Source organism: Mobula hypostoma, chromosome 7, assembly GCF_963921235.1.
Source record: "Mobula hypostoma chromosome 7, sMobHyp1.1, whole genome shotgun sequence".
NCBI classification, from domain to species: Eukaryota; Metazoa; Chordata; class Chondrichthyes; order Myliobatiformes; family Myliobatidae; genus Mobula; species Mobula hypostoma.
This window is the reverse complement of record NC_086103.1, coordinates 133,869,160-133,889,297: the sequence shown is the minus strand read 5'-3', so window position 1 is coordinate 133,889,297 and position 20,138 is coordinate 133,869,160. Positions and strand designations below refer to the sequence as shown.

General features: G+C 39.2%; 1 protein-coding gene across 1 annotated transcript in view; it reads left to right on the top strand.

Moving 5' to 3' along the window:
* Positions 1 to 389: 389 nt before the first annotated feature.
* Positions 390 to 20,138, top strand: part of uxs1 (UDP-glucuronate decarboxylase 1) — a 61,222-nt gene continuing 41,473 nt past the window's right edge. Inside the window, exons 1-3 of the mRNA XM_063054901.1 lie at positions 390 to 405; positions 8,257 to 8,378; positions 8,832 to 8,951. Coding sequence (XP_062910971.1) covers positions 390 to 405; positions 8,257 to 8,378; positions 8,832 to 8,951 — 258 coding nt within the window. The remainder of the gene's footprint in view (positions 406 to 8,256; positions 8,379 to 8,831; positions 8,952 to 20,138) is intronic.

The following is a 20,138-nucleotide window of genomic DNA, read 5'->3' as shown; positions in this document are numbered from 1 at the left end:
TGTTTTCGATAGCCTCTGGCAGACCGAGGATTCGTAGATTATGCTTTCTGCTCCGACCTTCGAGATCAGCTATTTTTGATGATAACTTGGTGTTATTCTCACTCAAATTAGAGCAAACGGCTTCCAGCTGCTGAACACGACATTTTAAATCTTCAGTTTCTAAGTCAAAATGAGAGAGATGAACGGCATGATCCTTCACTTTGGAATTGATTTGATCCAATTTTGACTCCAACGAATTGAAGGAAGACTTACATTCAGACTTAAGTTCAGATATAATCTCTTGACGGTGCTGGTCCAGAATGGCGATAATGTCGGTAGAGGAGCCAGAGGCCGTCGCAGAGACTTCTTTTTTCCCAGCTTTAGAGGGCTTGAAGGCCATTGTAGGACAGATGTATTCACAGGCAGGTAGGAGAACCAAAAAAAAAAATTAGCAGTCTGGGGCAGAAAAAGGAAGATAAGAAGTGAGGAGGTAAGAAATGAAACGGAGCGACAAATTGAAGCAATTAACCTATCGCCCTCTTACCAGAAGTCCCATTCTGGTTATAGACTCGACAGTGCCTAAGTCAGCTACTGCTCCATATACCATTGCCCCTGCTAATGCAGCTTCAGCTTCATGGTCTTCCTTGAGTGCACCTAACATAGCGTTTACAGGTGCTCTCACCATGTCTATACAAGCTTTCTCCATTTGCATCTCAACATTGTGTTTAGAATAAGCTGCTCTCATTCTTGCCACTTTGGCTCTGGAGCAAGCTCGTGCTGTAGCTATGCTAATCGTGAATTTCTTTGAGCATTACAATTACACGATCGATCCGCCATATTCTGACCTGTCTTCCAGGTCTTGGTGATCAGCGCTACTCAGGTCGGAAGCTGACATTGTGTACAGCATTCAGGTGCGTCTGACGTCTGGGCGATGCTTTGAACGGGAGTTATCTTTTCACTCTGTAGCCCTCACAGTGTGGATATGCAAAGCTATGCGGTGAGTTAAGGACTTTCTCAAAAATCACCCGAGATCGAAGCTTCCTTCAGGGTTTTTAATTAGATCTTGCTTGTGAAACTTGTTAAAAGCTTATTAAATTCAATACAGAATCGCCATGCACCTGAATTCTTGCAATCAGTGTTAACCAAGGTTATTCTCTCTTGCGTGCTCTCTCACTCACAACACTCCATAACTATGCTGTGTAACTGAGTTTAAACTCTTGACGCAGTGATATCAACAATCAGCAATAAATATAATACTTTAAAATATATAGATGCACCATAAAAGCATTCTTCTAGGGTGCATCACAACCTGGTATGGAATAAGCTGCAGAAGATCGTGAACACAGCCCAGCACATCACACAAACCAATCTCTGTCCTTGGACTCACTTTACACCGCACGCTGTCGGAGCAGTGCTAATCAAGGACATGACCCACCCAGCCAACACACTTTTCGTCCCTCTTCCTTCCAGGGGAAGGCTCAGGAGCTTGAAGACTCTTACGGCCAGATTTGGGAACAGCTTCTTTCCAACTGTGATAAGACTGCTGAACGGATCCTGACCCAGATCTGGGCCATACCCTCCAAATATCCGGACCTGCCTCTCGGTTTTTTTTTTGCACCACCTTACTTTCTCTTCTATTTTCTATTTATGATTTATAATTTAAATTTTTATTGTATTTGCTATCGATTTGTACTCCAGGGAGCGTGAAGCACAGAATCAAATATCGCTGTGATGATTGTATGCTCCAGTATCAATTGTTTGGCGACAATAAAATAATAAAGTAAAAGTGTTAAAGTACATTACTAAATGTTTATCAATAGTAACAAAACTGAAGACTCAGATATTGCTGTTTCTAGGGCAAATAAAGAGTAGATGGAGGTGGGTGGCTTTCTATCATGTGCGTCAAGTTGAAATCCAATTAACCCATGCCAGAAGTGATATAGAAAAAAGTTTTATGTACAAGAAGTGATGTTCAAGCAAAACAAACTGCATACAAAAAAAGTGCACCTCCGGAGACTAGAGCAATGGATAAGTAGGTGTTTCTCAGTGGTGAGTGGAGTGGCACTGGTGGCAATGCTGGGCCTGTCACTGTTCACGATATTCATTAATAATTTAGAAGAGGGGGCTGAGTGTAACGTATTTAAGTTTGCTGATAATACTATATTGAGTGAAAAAGCAAATTGTGCAGAGGATGTGCAAAGTCTGAAGAGAGATATAGATAGGTTAAGTGAGTGGGCAAAGGTTCTCAGATGTAATGCAGCCTTGATAAATTTGAGGTTATCCACTTTGGAAGGAAAAATAGAAGTTCAGATTACTTAAATGTTGGAAAATTGCAGCATGCTTTTGTGAAGGACTTTGGAGTGCTTGTGCATGAATAGCAAAAGATTATTTACAGGTGCAACAGATTATTAAGAAGACAAATGGAATATTAACCTTCTTTGCTAGAGGGATTGAAATTAAGAACAGATTGGTTATGCTGCAAGCGCATATGGTACTGGTGAGGCCGCACCTGGAGTACTGCATGGAGTTCTGTCCTCCTTACTTGAGGAAAGACATCCTGCCTTTAGAGCAGTAGGTTCACAAGGTTGTTTCTGGAGATTGGGGATTACTTGTGAGGAGCAATTGAGTTGTCTGGGTCTGTGTTGCTGGTATTCAGAAGTCTAAAGGGCATCTTATAGAAATATATAAAATTACGAAAAGGATGGAAAGATGTTTCCACTGATAAGTGAGACTAGAACCAGGGGACATAAGCCTCAAGATTTGGAGGAATAGATTTAGGACAGAGATGAAGTGAAATTGCTTTTCCTAGAGAGCAGTGAATCTGTGGAATTCTCTGCCCATTGAAACATTTAGAGGCTACCTCATCAGATATGCTTAATGCATAGTTACATAGATTTTTAAATAGCAGGGCAATTAAAGATTATGGGGAAAAGGCAGATATGTGGAGCCGAGTCCGTGACCAGATCAGACACGATTTTATTGAATAATGGAGAAGGCTCAATGATCCAGGTGACCTACTCCTGTTCTTATTTTTTATTCTTTTGTTTCTAATGTACATTACTAAGAGCTCAGCATGTTTTCCCAGGAACACAACACTAATGAAATCAAAAGCATCGCACACAAAACACTGGAGGAACTCAGCATCTATGGAAATTAATAGATAGACAACGCTTTGAGCCGAGACCCTTCTGCAGAACTGAGAAGGAAGGGGAAAGATGCCAGAATAAAAAGGAGGCTAGCTGGAAGGTGAAAGGTGAAGCTAGATGGGTGGGAAAAGTTGAGGTCTTACAGGGGAGGAGGGGACCCAGGGGAAGGTTATACAAAGCTGGAAAGAATTAAAAGGTCAGAGTGGGAAATAGAGGAAGATAGGGTGGGAGGATTTGTTTAATGGAAGGAGAAATCAATATTCATGCCATGAATTCATGAAATCAGTGTTAAGAGATCATAGTACTGCTGTTTTTCAAACTTGGTGTAAACATCTATTCTGGGGTGAATACATATTCTCTGCTAGTACTGCTTCAAAATGACTTGCCCAAAGCTAGGTGTGGAGACGCTACCTGTGAGAGCTAGCATTGGATAGACTGGGGGTGGGCAATGCAAACCTTTGGTGGTGAGATGAGGTCAGTTGATTGATGCATTTAGTGTGGGACTACTCCAACTTCTGTGACAATGTGTGTGGTAGCAGAGGGTTGGAATGGGCTGACTTTGCCAGCTCATTTCAGTTGTCATTTATAAGGATTTTATGATTTAGGAATAATAGTACTATTAATGGCCCTTTTGTTTATGTTCCAATTTGTGGCAATTTTGGGTCACCTTGGAAATAGATGATATGAAGCTATAATACTTAGAGAGCTGCAGATGATCTTTCATTCAGCATATTGAAAACTGAAAGGATCTGGAAGATGTGGGTTAAGATGGCAAAATGGACTGGGCATAGAATTGATCTGATTGAGTGGTGGCACAGTTTAAGGAACTAGAATTTCTACTACTAATTATTCCTTTTTTAAGGAAAGTTAATGCAGCGAGTTGACTTTCCTCTGAGGCAGTGTGCCACAAGGAAGCAAGTCTACAGAGTCTATAGATTTTGCATGTTGCAAACAATTCTTGTGCCAATCAAGGGTGTACTGTATTCTCAGACATAAAAACAAGAAAGACTGGAAACGCCGAGTAGGTCAGGTAAAATACGTGGAAAGAAACTATTTTAAACCGGAAACATTCATTCTTTTCTTCCGTCCTACAGATGCTGCCTCCCCTCCTGAGTCTTTTGGTTAAGATTTTCAGCATTTGCAATTTCTTGGGCTTGCAGCTCTTCTTGTGAAAGTTGTTATTACTTAGTTTTTTGGACCAAATATCTTTCAAAATTATATGGGAAATCAGCCAATCTATAGTGCAATATTACAAACATCTGAAACCCTGTTTTTGTCAGCAATCGAGATTAAAGCAATTTTCCCTTTTATCGGGCTTTGCCCTGTTTTTACCTAAATGACAAAGATAGGATGGTTGGCCAAGAGGTATTGCAATAACAACTTTACATTCAACGTCAGCAGAACCAAAGCTCAGATTGTGTACTTGAGGTAAGGAAGGTCAGGGAAACACGCACCAGTCCTCATTAAAGAGTGTTGGATTCTGATGTTTTTATTTAAGGTTGTTTCAGAAAACAGGAAGGAGGCACAAAACTTGTTGCTTTGCAATTGTTTGTTATGCGTTAATAGAACCATAAAAATTGAAAAACGGACAGTGATGGAGGTCTAGTCTCGTAAGTGAAGGGAGAAAGAAAAAAAGATGACATTGTCACATGGTCAACTTTTTTTATACTCCATAGATGAGAAACATTCCACTCAAATTTGCAGATAAAAGCCAATCACATAACCCCTATCCAAATAATGAAGCACCAGAGAAGCTTTCAGAGTTTTCCAGAATGATACAAATGTAACCACTAGGGAACACACCAAACTACTGCACATAAATATTGTGACCAGTAGGAAAATAATCAAGAACTACCTAAGTTATGGAAATAGCAAAGGCTATATGTTCTTCAAAGTATTTACTGGATTATATCATTGTTAGATAGATTAGTAGGCACATTTGCAGGAGTTTGAACTATTTTATTAATGATGACTGATGTAAGTAAAACGGATGGAAGCTATGATAAAGCATATCAGTATGAATATTTGTACTCATTGTAAGTCAGGGGAATTGGCAAAAGCATAACCGCAACAAATAATACTAGAATAAACTTCATAATGAACAATAGTTGTCAACTTGTTCTAAGCCTTCTGGTTGGTTCATGATTTGCTCACTGTAGCCAGCAATGTAGACACTGTGTCAGAAATTACTAGCATGTTAACCACCGTGCTTATTGTCCTCATGAGGTACCACTTTCGCTCACCTGCAGTGGCTGGCATGTATCCAATTACTTTTGCCTTCTACCTTCACTGAGCCCGATATTAATTTCAGTGCTCGTCTTGGTTTTTTCAGATCTGGTTTTTTTAATTAGCAGTGTTGTAGTTCCTCACTCCTAACTTCCATCCAATGATGTACTGATGCCAGAACTAGGTGTCCTCTCAGACAATTTGAAATTAGAGAAGAAGCATTTACCTTCATTTAGTTTAGGCCCCAAAAATTTCCACTTCATTTGTGATTCTTCCATGTCCTTAAATCTTCACAACCATTGTTTTGTTAACTATGCCAAAATTGTTGGATTCTGTTTTTAATCAAAGTTTCTTTTGGAAGGCAGAAAGGTGGTACAAATCTTGTTGCTTCACTATTGTTTTATTAAGCATCAATAGAACAAAGAAAATTTTAAAAGCTAGATCTAGTCTAGTAAATGAAGGGCAAGAGAAACAAAAGAATGAAAAATGATGGTGTCACCACATGGTCAGCTTTGTTTATACTCCATGGAAAATAAACCTTCCATTCAAATTTGCAGGTAAGAGTCAGCCAATCAGATGGCCCCTATTCAAATAACGCAGCACCAGAGAAGCTTCCAGAGCTTTCCAGAATGATGTAGATGTAACCACAAAGGGGGTTACAGCTGCATACACATACTGTGACCACTAGGAAACTTACTAAACAGTTATATGTATATAAGTAGTTATAAAAAAGACCAGCAGTAATTGGTTAAACTGCAAAGAAGATAACAATTAAACAGCCTAATCCATTAGGAGTCAGCAGTGGAAAGGGTGCAAGTACCTGGGCATCAACATCTTAGAGGATCTATCTTGGTCCAACACAGCCATCATAAAGAAGGCATACTGTCTACTTTGTTAGGTTTTTGAGGAAATTTGGTATGTCACCAAAGACTTAGAAATTTCTAAAGATGCATGGTGGAGAGATGGTTGCATAACAGCCTGGTATGGAGCCTTCAATGCACAGAATCACAAGAGGCTGCAGAGAGTTGTTACCCTCAGCTGGCTCCATCATGAGCATAGCCTTCCCCATCATTGAAGACATATTTAAGAGCCGTTCGCTCAAGAAAGCGATGCCTATCACTAAGAACCCTTGCCATCTGTGATATGACCTCTTCTCTTTACTATCGAGGAGAAGGTACAGGAACTTGAAGACCCACATTCAGCAATTGAGAAACAACACATTACCCCTCCGCCATCAGATTTCTGCACACTGTCTTGTTTTTCTGTTCATTTTTGTAATTTGTGATAATTTTGTCTTGCCTGTGCCACTGCTGCAGAACAGCAAATTCTACAGCATATAAGTCAGTGATACAAAATCTGATCTGAGGTAGCGCAGTGTCAATGGAGCCATTGAGGCCTTTGACTCTCTTCCATCTTAAGTGGAATATTCAATTATCTTAAAAATCATACATTATTATCATTGCATATGAGTGGAAGGTAGTTGCATGTTATCTCATATTTACTTGCATTATTATTTAACATGAAAATGATCCTAACAGATCCTTTAGATCAGTGATAATATCTTGGACAATGACTGGGAGTGTCAGGTATAAAACCAGTCAACTACATATCAAGCTTAAGCGTAGCTTCTAAATTTAAAACATCCAATTAATTGCAGACTGAAACTAAGAATTCTGCCACCTGTGTGGTTTTGCAGTGTTGATTATTGCATGATGATTGAGTCCTGAAGAAAGGTCTCAGTCTGAAACGTCGACTGTTTACTCATTTCCATAGATGTTGACTGACCTCCTGAGTTCCTCCAGCATTTTGTGTGTGTTGCCGACGATTGCATGGCTTTGTTATCAGAGGAGGCACTATGGAATCAGTGGGAATGAATTGTCCTAAATAAATGATAAGGAATGAGAGGTGCAGCAAAGGACAGGAATCTTGGAATTAAATGTCAGTTTACTTGCATAAAGATTGCAGCAAACACATTCCCAATGAGCTGGGTACCCATGCACAATCTCTAACATTGTATTCCTTTTGACCCTGCCTATCAATTATTCATCTGCATTAATCTGTGTCAGTGAAAATGAATTCTTCGATAACAGTGGAAATGAAGAAATAAATTATTGTCCAGGTTCTGACTTTGTGTAAATTTGTTCTCCCCGCCCCCCCCCCCCACCACCAATAGCTGCATTTTTTTGTGGCTATGATGAGTATTTAATCTACAGGTTAAAGTAGTCCTCCCTTATGAATGCAAATCCCAATGGTAATAGGCAATGGGGTGGATTTATAATATATGATCTTAGAGCAGAGATGATCCTTATCTCCACCAGACGAGAATTTAGTCATGCACCTGCTGGCTCCAAGGTAGTTAGTGTGAAATGTTAAGATTTATCATCATCCTGGCTTGGAATGGGCGAATGCTTCTGGTTTTATTCCTGTTCTGTGCATAATTGGTGCTCTATCCTTAAAAGTTTAAATTGAATTCCCACCTCTTTTGGTACCTAATTTGGTAGCTGGGTTGTTTCTTTAGAACAATAGAGGAAGATTTGGTTTGATATGACTTTGGCCCTTGTATTATAGACCACAATGTGTTTAAAAGTTTTGTAGGTAGAATAAGTGCAGTTCTTTCCTCTGTGACCGTTACAGATGTATTGCACATTGTATGTAAAGGTAGCTTGTTTGAATTTAGGTCAGGACTATGAGTTTAATGTTGCCCAAATATGTGCTTTTGCTAGTGTCCAATTCAAATTGAAAATTATTGTAATACGTGTTGACAAGAATTACAGCTCTTACAACCTCTTTCTTAGTATCTGGACTAGTCAAGTAGAAAAATACATTTTAATGTCCCTGACAGAATTTTATAAAATGTAATGGTTAATCTATTTTCAGCTAATAGTATTTTTTTTAATCAATAAAGATCCAGAAGTTCATCCACAACGCGAAGATTACTGGGGTCATGTAAATCCAATTGGACCAAGAGCCTGCTATGATGAGGGGAAAAGAGTGGCTGAAACAATGTGTTACGCCTATATGAAGCAGGTTAGTATATAGCTTGGGTATACATTGATTACTTTTGCTAAACTTTACAATTTAGGTAGTCCTGTAACTTAGAAATGTGACGCATTGTGAATGATACTTTGAGAATCTTTTATGTATTTGGAGTCCATACTAGATATTCTGATGTATGTGTTCTATGATTTGAAATGTCACTTTGATCTATGTTAACTGTGCAGAGGTCTGTATGGTCTGTTAATGGCATGCTTCATTTTTATAACATTTTAAATATTGTTTAAGGACACCAGTTTCAGTTAATTATATAATATCCTTCAACCCTTCATGTTTAGATGAGTGGCAGTTTTGCAATGCTGTATAATTAATAATATTATGATATGTTTAGATTAATATAGCTTTAAATATTTTTGTTCAATATGTACATTTATATTTTTTATTTCTTGATAATATTAAGGCATGTTTTCCATATCAATATTGCAGGAAGGAGTAGAAGTTCGGGTTGCTCGAATATTCAATACATTTGGTCCACGCATGCATATGAATGACGGCAGGGTCGTGAGTAACTTTATTCTACAGGCTCTCCAAGGAGAAGGTCTGACAGTGAGTACAATTTGTCACTTTTGCAGTGGCTTGTGCATGCAATTTGGTATATTATCCAAAGCTCATGGGGTTTATACAGCAGTTCTTTTCCAGACATTGGTTTTTTCATAGTATAAAGATATATAGGAGATACCAATTTTGTTGCATTTTATCTGTTTAGATTAGAATTGAGCTACATTTAACTGAATTATTAATCTTTATAATTTGACAAACCCATGTTATTGGCCACGTGTAACAATATAGTTTCTTGTCAATGTTGAGCCCTTGAAAGGTGGAAATAGATTTATATATTTAATGTCATAGGTATTAAATGTGAATCATGAGCTTTTAAGGAGATTCAGAGTAATATACTAAGCAATCTTTTGAAAGTACAGGAGATTTTGGAGAGCCTTCTATTTTCAAATTTTCATTTTAGGAAAATGGATGATATTTTACCCAGCTTTTTAAACAAAGGCATCACTAGAATTCATAAATCAATCTTTTTTTCTATTTTTCTGCAAAAAAATTCCCTTTATATTTGCGATTCATCTTGCTCATTACCACAATTGTGTTGAATAATCCAGTTTTCTCTAAGTTCTGCCCATTCAAATATAAACACATTTTTCCCACTTACTGTCTAGGTGGCCACCACCTCTCTTTTCAGCCTCTGTCTCCTGTACCTTCCAGACAAGGGAAGTTAATTTTGATACTATGGGCATAGGTGCCAAGCCTAAGTACAGCTTTGGGGGAGCAGGACCTAGGCGCCATCATAACTGGCGGGTAAGTGTCAATGGCAGTTATCCCCATCGCCTCTGTTTCTGTGATTTTTGCAACATGACAGTGAGATTAGTTTCACAGCACAGATTGATGGCTCAGGTGCTGAAATAGAAATATAAACAAGTTGCTCATTTGGTTATCTCCCAACACAACCATGAATTCATTGCATTCAGCAGGGCAACAGTGCTACAGGGTCACTAGGAAGGCTGTCACCTGATCATTGTTACTGCACGGGTATCCAGACTTGCCTATTGTTCTGAAAGCACAAGGTTAAGCCCCACTACAGCAGCTAGGGAAATTAAGTTCATATAATTAAATAAATTTAGAGAGGAAGATATGGCATCGGTGAAGGTGATCATGAAGTTTAGTGGCTTGTTATAAAAACTCGTCTGATTCATTAATGTGTGCCTTGCCTGTATTTGATTCAAGACATGCGGTTGCAAAAAAAGGTTTGTGAACCCTTTGCAATTACCTGATTTTCTGCATTAATTACTCATAAAATGTAGTCTGATCTTCATCTCAGTCAAAATAATAGACAAACACAATAATGCTTAAACTAATAACACACTAACAGTTCTACTTCTTGTCAATACTGAGTACACCATTTAAATAATCAGTCTAGGTTCAAAAGAGTATGTGAACCTCTGGGGTAATGCTTTCTACAAAATCTATTTGGAGTCGGGTGCTCCACTCAATGAAGTGAGATTAGAGGTGTGGGTTGTAGAGGTGCCCTGCCCTATAAAAAAGACACACAAAGTCGGGTTACTGACAGAGCAATCTTGTCAAGAAAGATCTGTTTATGTGCACCATGCCTTGATCAAACCTACTTTCAGAGGACCTTAGTAGAAGAACTGTAAAGATGCACGAAGCTGGAAAGGACTTCTAAGGCATTTCTAAAGACCTGAGTGTTCATCAGTCCACAGTAAGGGAAATTGTCTACAAATGGAGGAAATTCAGTACTGCTGCTACCCTACCTAGGAGTGGGTGTCCTGCAGTGATCACACCAAGAACACAATGAGCAATGCTGAAGGAGGTGAAAAAGAACCCAAAGGTTAACAGCAAAAGACCTGCAGAAATCTCTAGAATTTTCTAAAGTCTCTGTTCATGTGTCCACAATAAGAAAAACACTGAACAGCAATGGTGGTCATGGAAGGACACCATGGAGGAAAAACATTGCTGCACATCTCAGGTTTGCAGAAGACCACCTGGATGCTCTACAATGTTCTGTGGACAGATGAGACAAAAGTTAAACTTCTTGGCAGAAATGCACATTGCTATGTTTGGAGGAAAAAGGCAATGCATACCAACACCAAACCTCATCGTAACTGTGATGCAACAAGGTGGAAGGAGCATTGTGGTTTGGGGCTGCGTTTCTGCCTCAGGGCCTGGACAGCTTCCAGTTGTTGATATCAAGACATTTTACAAGAGGATGTCGGGATAGCAGTCCTACACGTGAAGATTAATAGAAGTTGGATGATGCAGCATGGCAATGATCAAAAACACAAAAGTAAATCAACAGCAGGATAGTTTAAAAAGAAGAAAATTCGCGTTTTGCAATGGTCAAGTTAGAGTCCGGACCTTAGTCCAATTGAGATGCTGTGTCGTTACCTGAAGACCTACCTGTTCATGCAAGGTATCCTAGAAATGTTGATGAGCTGAAAGTGATTTGTATGGATGAATGGTCAAAACTTTCTCCTCGCCTCTACGCAAGTCTGATCAGCAGCTACAGGAAATATTTGGTAGAGGTTATTGCTGTTAAAGGAAGTTCTACTGGCTATTAAATACAAGGGGTTTTTCTAGCCTGGACTGTGAATGATTATGCAATGTGTTCAGTGAAGACATGAAAAGTACAATTGCTTGTGTATTATTAGTTTAGGCAGATTGTGTTTGCCTATTATTGTGACTCATAAAATGTGGTCTGATCTTCATCTGAGTAATTAATGCAGAAAACAAGGGAACTGCAAAGGGTTCACAAACTTTTTCTTGCAACTGTACCAATGTGAATGTCACTTAACTGTTTTCTGTAGTAGCCTACTAGCCATTCAGTTCAGGGGCAATGTATGATGGCTTGGCCAATGATATCTTTATCCTTTATAAGATTAGGTTAAAATGTTGAGCCAAGACTAGAAATGATAACTATTATTCTAAAAGATAGCTGAAAAAACTGTAAATTCTACAGTGAAGTAATCCAGTCCTTTAATGCGTTTTGGAGGAAATGTAAGATACAGTGCTTATAAAAAGTATTCCAACCCTTGGAAGTTTTTATGTTTTTTTTTGTTTTACAACATTGATTCACAGTGTATTAAATTTGGCTTTTTTGACACTGATCCACAGAAAAGGCTCTTGTGGCAAAGTGAAAACAAATTTCTACAAATTGGTCTAAATTAAACTCAAAATAATTGATTGCATAATTACTCACCTTTGGCAGCAGTTACAGCCTTGAGTCTGTGTGTATAGGTCTTTATCAGCTTTACATATCTGGACACTGCAATTTTCCCCCATTCTTCATTACAAGACTACTCAATCTCTGTCAGATTGCATGGGGATAATAAATGAACTGTCCTTTACAGGTCCAGCCACAAATTCTCAGTTGGATTGATGTTTGGATTCTGACTTGGCCACTCCAAGACTTTAAATTTGTTGCTTTTAAGCCATTCTTCTGTAGCTTTGGCTTTATGCTTGGGGTCATTATCTTGCTTGGAAAACAAATCTTCTCCCAAGTTGCAGTTCTCTTGCAGACTGCATCAGGTTTTCCTCGAGGATTTCCCTATATTTTGCTGCATTCGTTTTACCCTCTTCCATTACAAGCATTCCAGGGCCTGCTGCAGTGAAGCATCCCTACAACATGATGCAGCCACCACCATGCTTCACTGTAGGAATGGTGTGTTTTTGATGATGTACAATATTTGGTTTATGCCAAACATAACATTTAGTCTGATGGCCAAAGAGCTCAATTTTTGTTTCGCAGACCATAGAACCTCCTTCCAGCTGACTTAAGAGTCTCCCACATGTCTTCTGGCAAACTCTAGTTGAGATTTCATGTGAGCCTTTTTCAACAGTGGCTTTCTCTTTGGCACGCTCCCATAAAGCTGCAACTGGTGAAACACCTGAGCAGCATTTATTGTATGCGCAGTGTCTTCCATCATAGCCACTGAAGCTTGCGACTTCTCCAGAGTTGTCATAAGTCTCTTGGTGGTCTCCCCTCACTAGTCCCCTTCTTGCACAGTCACTCAGTTTTTGAGGATGGCCTGCTGTAGGCAGATTTACAACTGTGCCATATTCTTTCCATTTCTTGATGATTGACTTAACTGTACTCCAAGGGATATTCAGTGACTTGCAAATCTTCTTGTATCCATCTCCTGACTTGGACTTTTCAATAGTCTTTTTGCAGAGTTGCTTGGAACTTCCTTTTGTTTTCATAGTATAGTTTTTGCCAGGATACTGACTCACCAGCAGTTGGACCTTTGTGTATTTTTACTACAATCAATTGAAACACCTTGACTGCACACATGATCTCCATTTAACTAATTGTGTGACTTCTAAAACCCAATTGGCTACACCAGTGACTTGGTTTGTTATATTAAAGGGGTTGAATACTTATGCAATCAGTTATTTGGTATTCTATATTTGTAATTAATTTGGATCACTTTGTAGAGATCTGTTTTCACTTTGACATGAAAGAATCTTTTTCAGTTGATCAGTGTCAAAAAAAAGCCAAATTGTGATTCAATTATGTAAAACAATAAAACACTGAAAATTTCCAAGGGGAGGTGTTTTATAGGTACAGTTGGGGAAAATGGGAGGTATTTGAAACTCTTCTGTTAGTACAGGAGTGAGATAGATTGGCTGGATGGGTGGTGTTGCAACAACAACCTTCCACTCAACATCAACAAGACCGAGGAACTGATTGTGGACTTCAGGAAGAGAAAATAGAGGGGACACCAGTGCTTATTGAGTGTCAGGAAAAAAGAGTGAGCAGTTTCAAGTTCCTGGATGTTAACATCGCTGAAGACCTATCCAGGGCCTTAACATATTGATGCCTTAACATATAGCATGCCAGCAGCTATATTTCATGAAGAGTTTGAGGAGATTTGTATTTCACCAAACTCTAACAAATTAGTACAGATGCATCATGAACAGCATTTTAGCTGGTTGCATCACCCTCTGGTTACGGAAGAGCCACTGCACAGGATCAGGTAAAGCTGCAGAGGGTTTTAAACTCAGCCAGATCCATCAATTGGTACATGCCTCCCCACCATCAAGTGCATCTTCAAAAGTCGATGCCTCTAAAAGGCAGCATCCATCATCAAGGACTTCCAGTACCTAGGACATGCCCTCTTTTCATTACGACCATCTGAGAGGAGGTACAGGAGTCTTGAAGGCACGTACTCAAAGTTTTAAGAACAGCTTCTTCCCCTCGATCAGGTTTCCGAATGGACTATGAACCCACACACCTCACTATTTTTGCACTACTTATGTTTCTCTTTATAATGTGAAAGCCCTTGGTTTCCTTGGCCTGCATAAGTCTAGGGAATACACCCTCCGGTCCCGCCAAATCTATGTTTGTGTGAATGCTGCACCTTACTCCATTGAATCATGGTCCCCAATGGGTCGAACCCTACGAACAGTTCTCTCTAGCATCCTATCTCTTCATCTCCAGCTGAACAAAGACCCCAGCTCACACCAATGAGAGGCGCACAAAAGAAACCTGCTCCCCAGATTGGACGGCTCACATTCCAAAGCACCCGAGTCTTTAACCATAACCCAAACACTACTGCTACAGAAAGCAGTGTTAGCAGTGAAACCTTTACCAGAGTATTTCAAATGTATAGTATTGCACTGTACTGCTGCCACAAAACAATAAATTTCATGACATATTTTAGTGATAATGAACCTGATTCTGGTGTAAAGCTTGATAATATCTTTTCCGGCAGAAGAGATTGAAACTTGAGTGATACTGAAAGTTGTAAGCTTGATGAATTGCTAGAGACAAACTACATATTAAACCAAGGGCAGTAATGCCAATTCACCAACACACCTACTATTGGTTGTGCTAACTTTATTAAATGTTATGGTTATATCTCTCTGGCAACCAGAGGGTATTCAATTATCATCCTGTCTTGAGCCTTGCAGACAGTAAGGGAGCCTTCGGGGTCAAGAGATGAACAGCTCTCGGAATATTCAAGAGATCTCTTGCTCTTTTCAGTATTTTGACATAGCTGGCTTAGTTAATGTTTTGGTTGTGACTGTAAAAGTTGTGGGCGTTTTAGTGATGTTGGCCTTTTTTGACCAAGTCAGAAGTGGATGGCAGGGAGTACCTATGCCATATTACAGTTTGAGCACCCATCATCTAAAATGCTTGTTGTCAGAAGTGTTTCGTATCTTGGAATATTTGCTTCTATATAATGAGATACCTTGAGGATGGAACCCAAGTCTAAATACAAAATCCATTTAAGTTCAAGTTTAATTATCATTCAACCATACATGATTTCCCATGAATGCAGGCAATTGAAACAGCATTACTCTGCGGCCAAGGTGAAAAACGCAATAGCAATAGTCATACATAGCACATATATGGCAGTGTAAAACAGTCACACTAAAAAATTAGAGCCTAAGTTCCTGAGTGACATGTCCTGTAAATTGATGGTGCGTGATATGTACAGCCTTTAATATACCATGAAGGTATTTTGATATAATGTTTTAATAATTTTGTGTAAGAAAGAATAATGTGTGCATTTAAATCATCAGAATGGTAAGTTACCACTACCTTGGCTGCCCAGGTGGACAGTCATTGACTACTTGACATTTCCATCATTTCCAGCTCTGATTTTATGTGCTACTGGTAAGCAGTCTTTGTCTTACACTTGTTCATCACATGTATGTACTGATGCACCCGTTTAGCCTGTTAGATCTTCATTAGTGACTTCGTGATTTTCATTCCTGTTTCGTCATCAGTGGATGCTTTATCACCATAAATCTCTTCCTTTAAAAAAAAATAATGCTGTGCTTTTTCTTAAATTTCTGCAATCAGCCTTCTGAATATTCACTATTACTTTCAATTTTTAATTTATTGTGATAGGTCTTTGCTTGCTTCATGATCAGCATACCATTAAAGTGGTATATTTTCATTCTGATACTGATGAATCCACTCTCTCAATACATGATCAAGATCTTAATTTTTCACTTTATGCTGAATTTTTCTGTTTTTCATTAACTTCTGTTCATTACATGTGAGGTCACTTCTTGGAACTCTCTGTTGTGTGCAGAGATCCAGGCATCACCTAGTACCTTCCCAATGCCTTATGGAATTTTCCATTTGTGAAGTCATGTGAGTGGTCAAAAAATTTTTGGATTTTGGACTTGCAAACAAGGGGTGCTCAAACTATATTGTGATATGGTATAACTGCTTATTTGTCCCTTGTTAAAGCAAGCCTAAATGTTGCCAAAGCCAAGATCTTAAGTTCTCTAAAATCAGAGAAAGTTATCTAGCCGAGTAGTAGGACTCCATCAAACAGTTCTAGTCCTAATTTTGTAACAACAGGCCATTGACAGAATAAATGAAGAAACTTGTATTTTGAGCTATATTTCACTGTATGTTTCAATATACATGTACATTAAATGAATCCAAGAAGTATGCAGGCTTAAAGTTCAAATTGATTGCTTTCAGATAATTGAAATTCAGTCATTAGTGCGAGAACACAGTCTATGGAGCAAAATGGTATAACATCCTAGGATTGTTTTGTGTAGCTCTAAACGTTTCATAAATATTTTAAAAGGATTCATATATGTAAACATTTTTATTAATGTTCATAACGCATGGCCAAGTGGTTAGAGCGTCGGTCTAGTGATCTGAAGGTCGCTAGTTCAAGCCTCAGCTGAGGCAGCATGTTGTGTCCTTGAGCAAGGCACTTAACTACACATTGCTCTGCGACGACACCAGTGCCAAGCTGTATGGGTCCTAATGCCCTTCCCTTGGACAACGTCGGTGGCATGGAGAAGGGAGACTTGCAGCATGGGCAACTGCCGGTCTTCCATACAACCTTGCCCAGGCCTGCGCCCTGGAAATCTTCTAAGGCGCAAATCCATGGTCTCACGAGACTAACAGATGCCTATTCATAACCTTGTAAATTGCTAGTGATATTAAAACAAACAAAGCCTCTGAATTAATAGGAAGTCATCAGTGCCATCCTTGGCATGTTGGTTTCTTTATCTCACCATATTCTAAATAAGCTTTTGGCTTGAACTTGATGAATGCCTTGTTCCTAATGAGCATATTGTTATATCAGCATAAAGAAAGAAAACGCAGGAAATACTTAGTTGATTGGGCCACATCATCGGGAAGAGAAATTGTATTGTGATGAAGGGTCTCATCCCAAACTATTGGCTCTTTATTCCTGTCCATTGATGCTGCCTGACCTGCTGAGTTCCTCTAGCATTTTGTATGTTAATCTAAATTGTGATCAGGTTAAGTTTCTGAATTTTTATTTGTTCTGTCAGGTGAAATCAACCTTGGCAGACAATGCAAAGGTTTTGGCAATCTATGCTGGACTTTATTACTATCACTCTAGAACATATTGAACTATTCTATTGCGCAATGTGCTTCAGATTGTGCAGTATGTTGAAAAAATATGCTGAAATCTCACAGGTATTTTGGTGCATGGGTATTATAGGAGATTGGGGAACACAATGTCCATTCATTTGGATTATTAGAACAAAAAATACTGTAGGAATTATTTTTATGAAAAACTTGATTCACTTTAATTTCCCACTCATTGGAGTGGAAAAATAGTTGCTGCATCCTCATGACTTGTATGTAATCTTTTAAGGTTTTTGGGTAGACTTTTAGATAATATCAACTTGTTTCAGGGAACTTGATCAATAGACCTTTGTGTCTCCGGGCTTTCTTTGTCCATTCATCTTAGACTACTTGCACATGCTTCTTTATTCCAAATATAGAAAGATTCATCAGAGTACCAGAACAACTGATTATATAATTTTACTTAGAATTTGACATCTCTCATCCAAATGTGTGAAAACTTGTGCATGTGTTATGTGATAAAATACATCACTGTTGAGGTTAGTAATTACTAAACCTCCCCAAATATTCTTTAGAAGGTGGTGGTGAGGCACCTCCTGGAACTGCTGCAATTCTTACGATAACAGTACTCCCACATTGCTAATAGGGAGCTCCAAAATATCAACCTTGCAGTAGCAAAGCAGAAATACTTTTGTAAGTCATGATAATGAGACACTTGGTGACGATATTTAAATCGATGTTCCCACCATATGTCGTAGACTTGTAAAATGCCATCAAGAATGGAATACTAATCAAGTGGTTGATTTGTCCTTGATGTTAGCTGTTGATGTTACTTATCCAGACAAGTGGAAAGTATTTAACTGTAATGCCCTGGTTCATATCTTTCCTGTTATGCTGTAGGTATTTCATTTAGCAGCTCTGTAAGAGCTGCTGTTCTGCTTTCAGCCTGTTTGGGTTACTGTTGAACATGAGGGATCATAATGGAATGTGTGCCATCCAATTAGCAGGAGGTTTTCTTGGTCAGGGATAATAAGGTTGAGCTTGAGGTTTTGTTTTGTTTGAGAGGAGATGAGGAGAGAAGATGCTGGGGAAAACTGGTTGTAGCATACAATCAGTGGGAGACCTGTCTATTTGAGATGGATTGCAAGCGAAGTTCAGAAGGTGGTGTGTGCTTTCACGTAGACCGAGGGTCCAGTGCGTGAGTGACAGCGAAGTTCAAGATGAGCTCCAACTTGTGGGTATTTGACTGTTTAATTAGAATGGACCCTTTTCTTTTTGTTATTCTTTACTAACCTTTCAGTTAAGATTGATAAATAATTCCTTTAATTGTATGCAGTGTACTGTCTGTTATTTTGTGGCATTAATTTGTAACAGGGTAGCAAATGACACAGTATCCACGCAAACTGAGGTTTGGGATAAGATCAAGCACGGCTCAATCTCATGAATTTGGAGGGGCTGGAGGTTGTCTTTCCTAGACTTACACAGCCAAGGAAACTGGGGTGTTTCATTACCAAACTCCTGACTTGCCATTTGTAGAAAATCTTACTGCAGTTGGGAGGTGAATTACCATGCTGCATGGGCATTAGGTTCTTCTTAGCCTATTCAATATATTTTAAATGTGTGCCATTTCCTGTTAGAAATAGCAGCTGACAAAAGGGGCACCTGTGACCTTTGTGATTGATGGGATTTTTCCTTGGGTGAATGGTGAATTTCAGTCAGAGCAAGTACTGTCAGAGAATGAAAGAGGGAGCAAAACAGGGGTAGAGCATGGAAAATAAATATTAACTTTTAATTTTGAAGTTTAAAGAATGATTGAATCTTAGTTTAAATAGTTAATGTATTTATGCCAGAGAGATTGATTTGCATTGTGATAAGAGGGATATTTTTGTTAGTAATTATAAGCCCTTGCTTTTTGCAGCATGATTAATGGGCAATGAATGTGCAAGTCCAGTCATTTTTTTTTATAAATAATAGGAAGATTAGCAATAATAAGCATTTGTGGAAAGAATGAGCAGAGCAGCATAGATTAGTCAACAAGTTTGAAAGATTTACAGCTGCTATATCTCATCCCTTCAAAATGCCAACCAGTTTGAACATTTATATGGCTTAATGTTTTAAACTAGGCATTTTTTTTCCAACAAGATGTAGTCAATTATTCTCACATATTCATAGGGAGGTTGCATTGTGGGTACAAATGCTTAATAAATATAATACATCATCTTGAGTTTTTGTTCGTTCAAGGGATGAGAGCTTGGCGGGCTAAAGCAGCATTTAATTGCCAATTCCTAATCAGTCCAACATATAATTCTCCATAACTTCCGCCACCTCCAATGGGATCCCACCACTAAGCATATCTTTCCCTCCCCCCCCCCCACCCCGTCGGCTTTCCGCAGGGATCGCTCCCTACGCGACTCCCTTGTCCATTCGTTCCCCTCATCCCTCCCCACCGATCTCCCTCCTGGCACTTATCCTTGTAAGTGGAACAAGTGCTACACACACCCTTACACTTCCTCCCTCACTACTATTCGGGGCCCCAGACAGTCCTTGCAGGTGAGGCGATACTTCACCTGTGAGTCAGCTGGGGTGATATACTGCGTCCGGTGCTCCCGATACAGCCTTCTATATATTGACGAGACCCGACGCAGACTGGGAGATCGTTTTGCTGAACACCTACGCTCTGTCCGCCAGAGAAAGCAGGATCTCCCAGTGGCCACACATTTTAATTCCACGTCCCATTCCCATTCTGATATGTCTATCCACGGCCTCCTCTGCTGTAAAGATGAAACCACACTCAGGTTGGAGGTACAGCACCTTATATTCTGTCTGGGTAGCCTCCAACCTGATGGCATGAACATTGACTTCTCAAACTTTCGCTAATGCCCCACCTCCCCCTC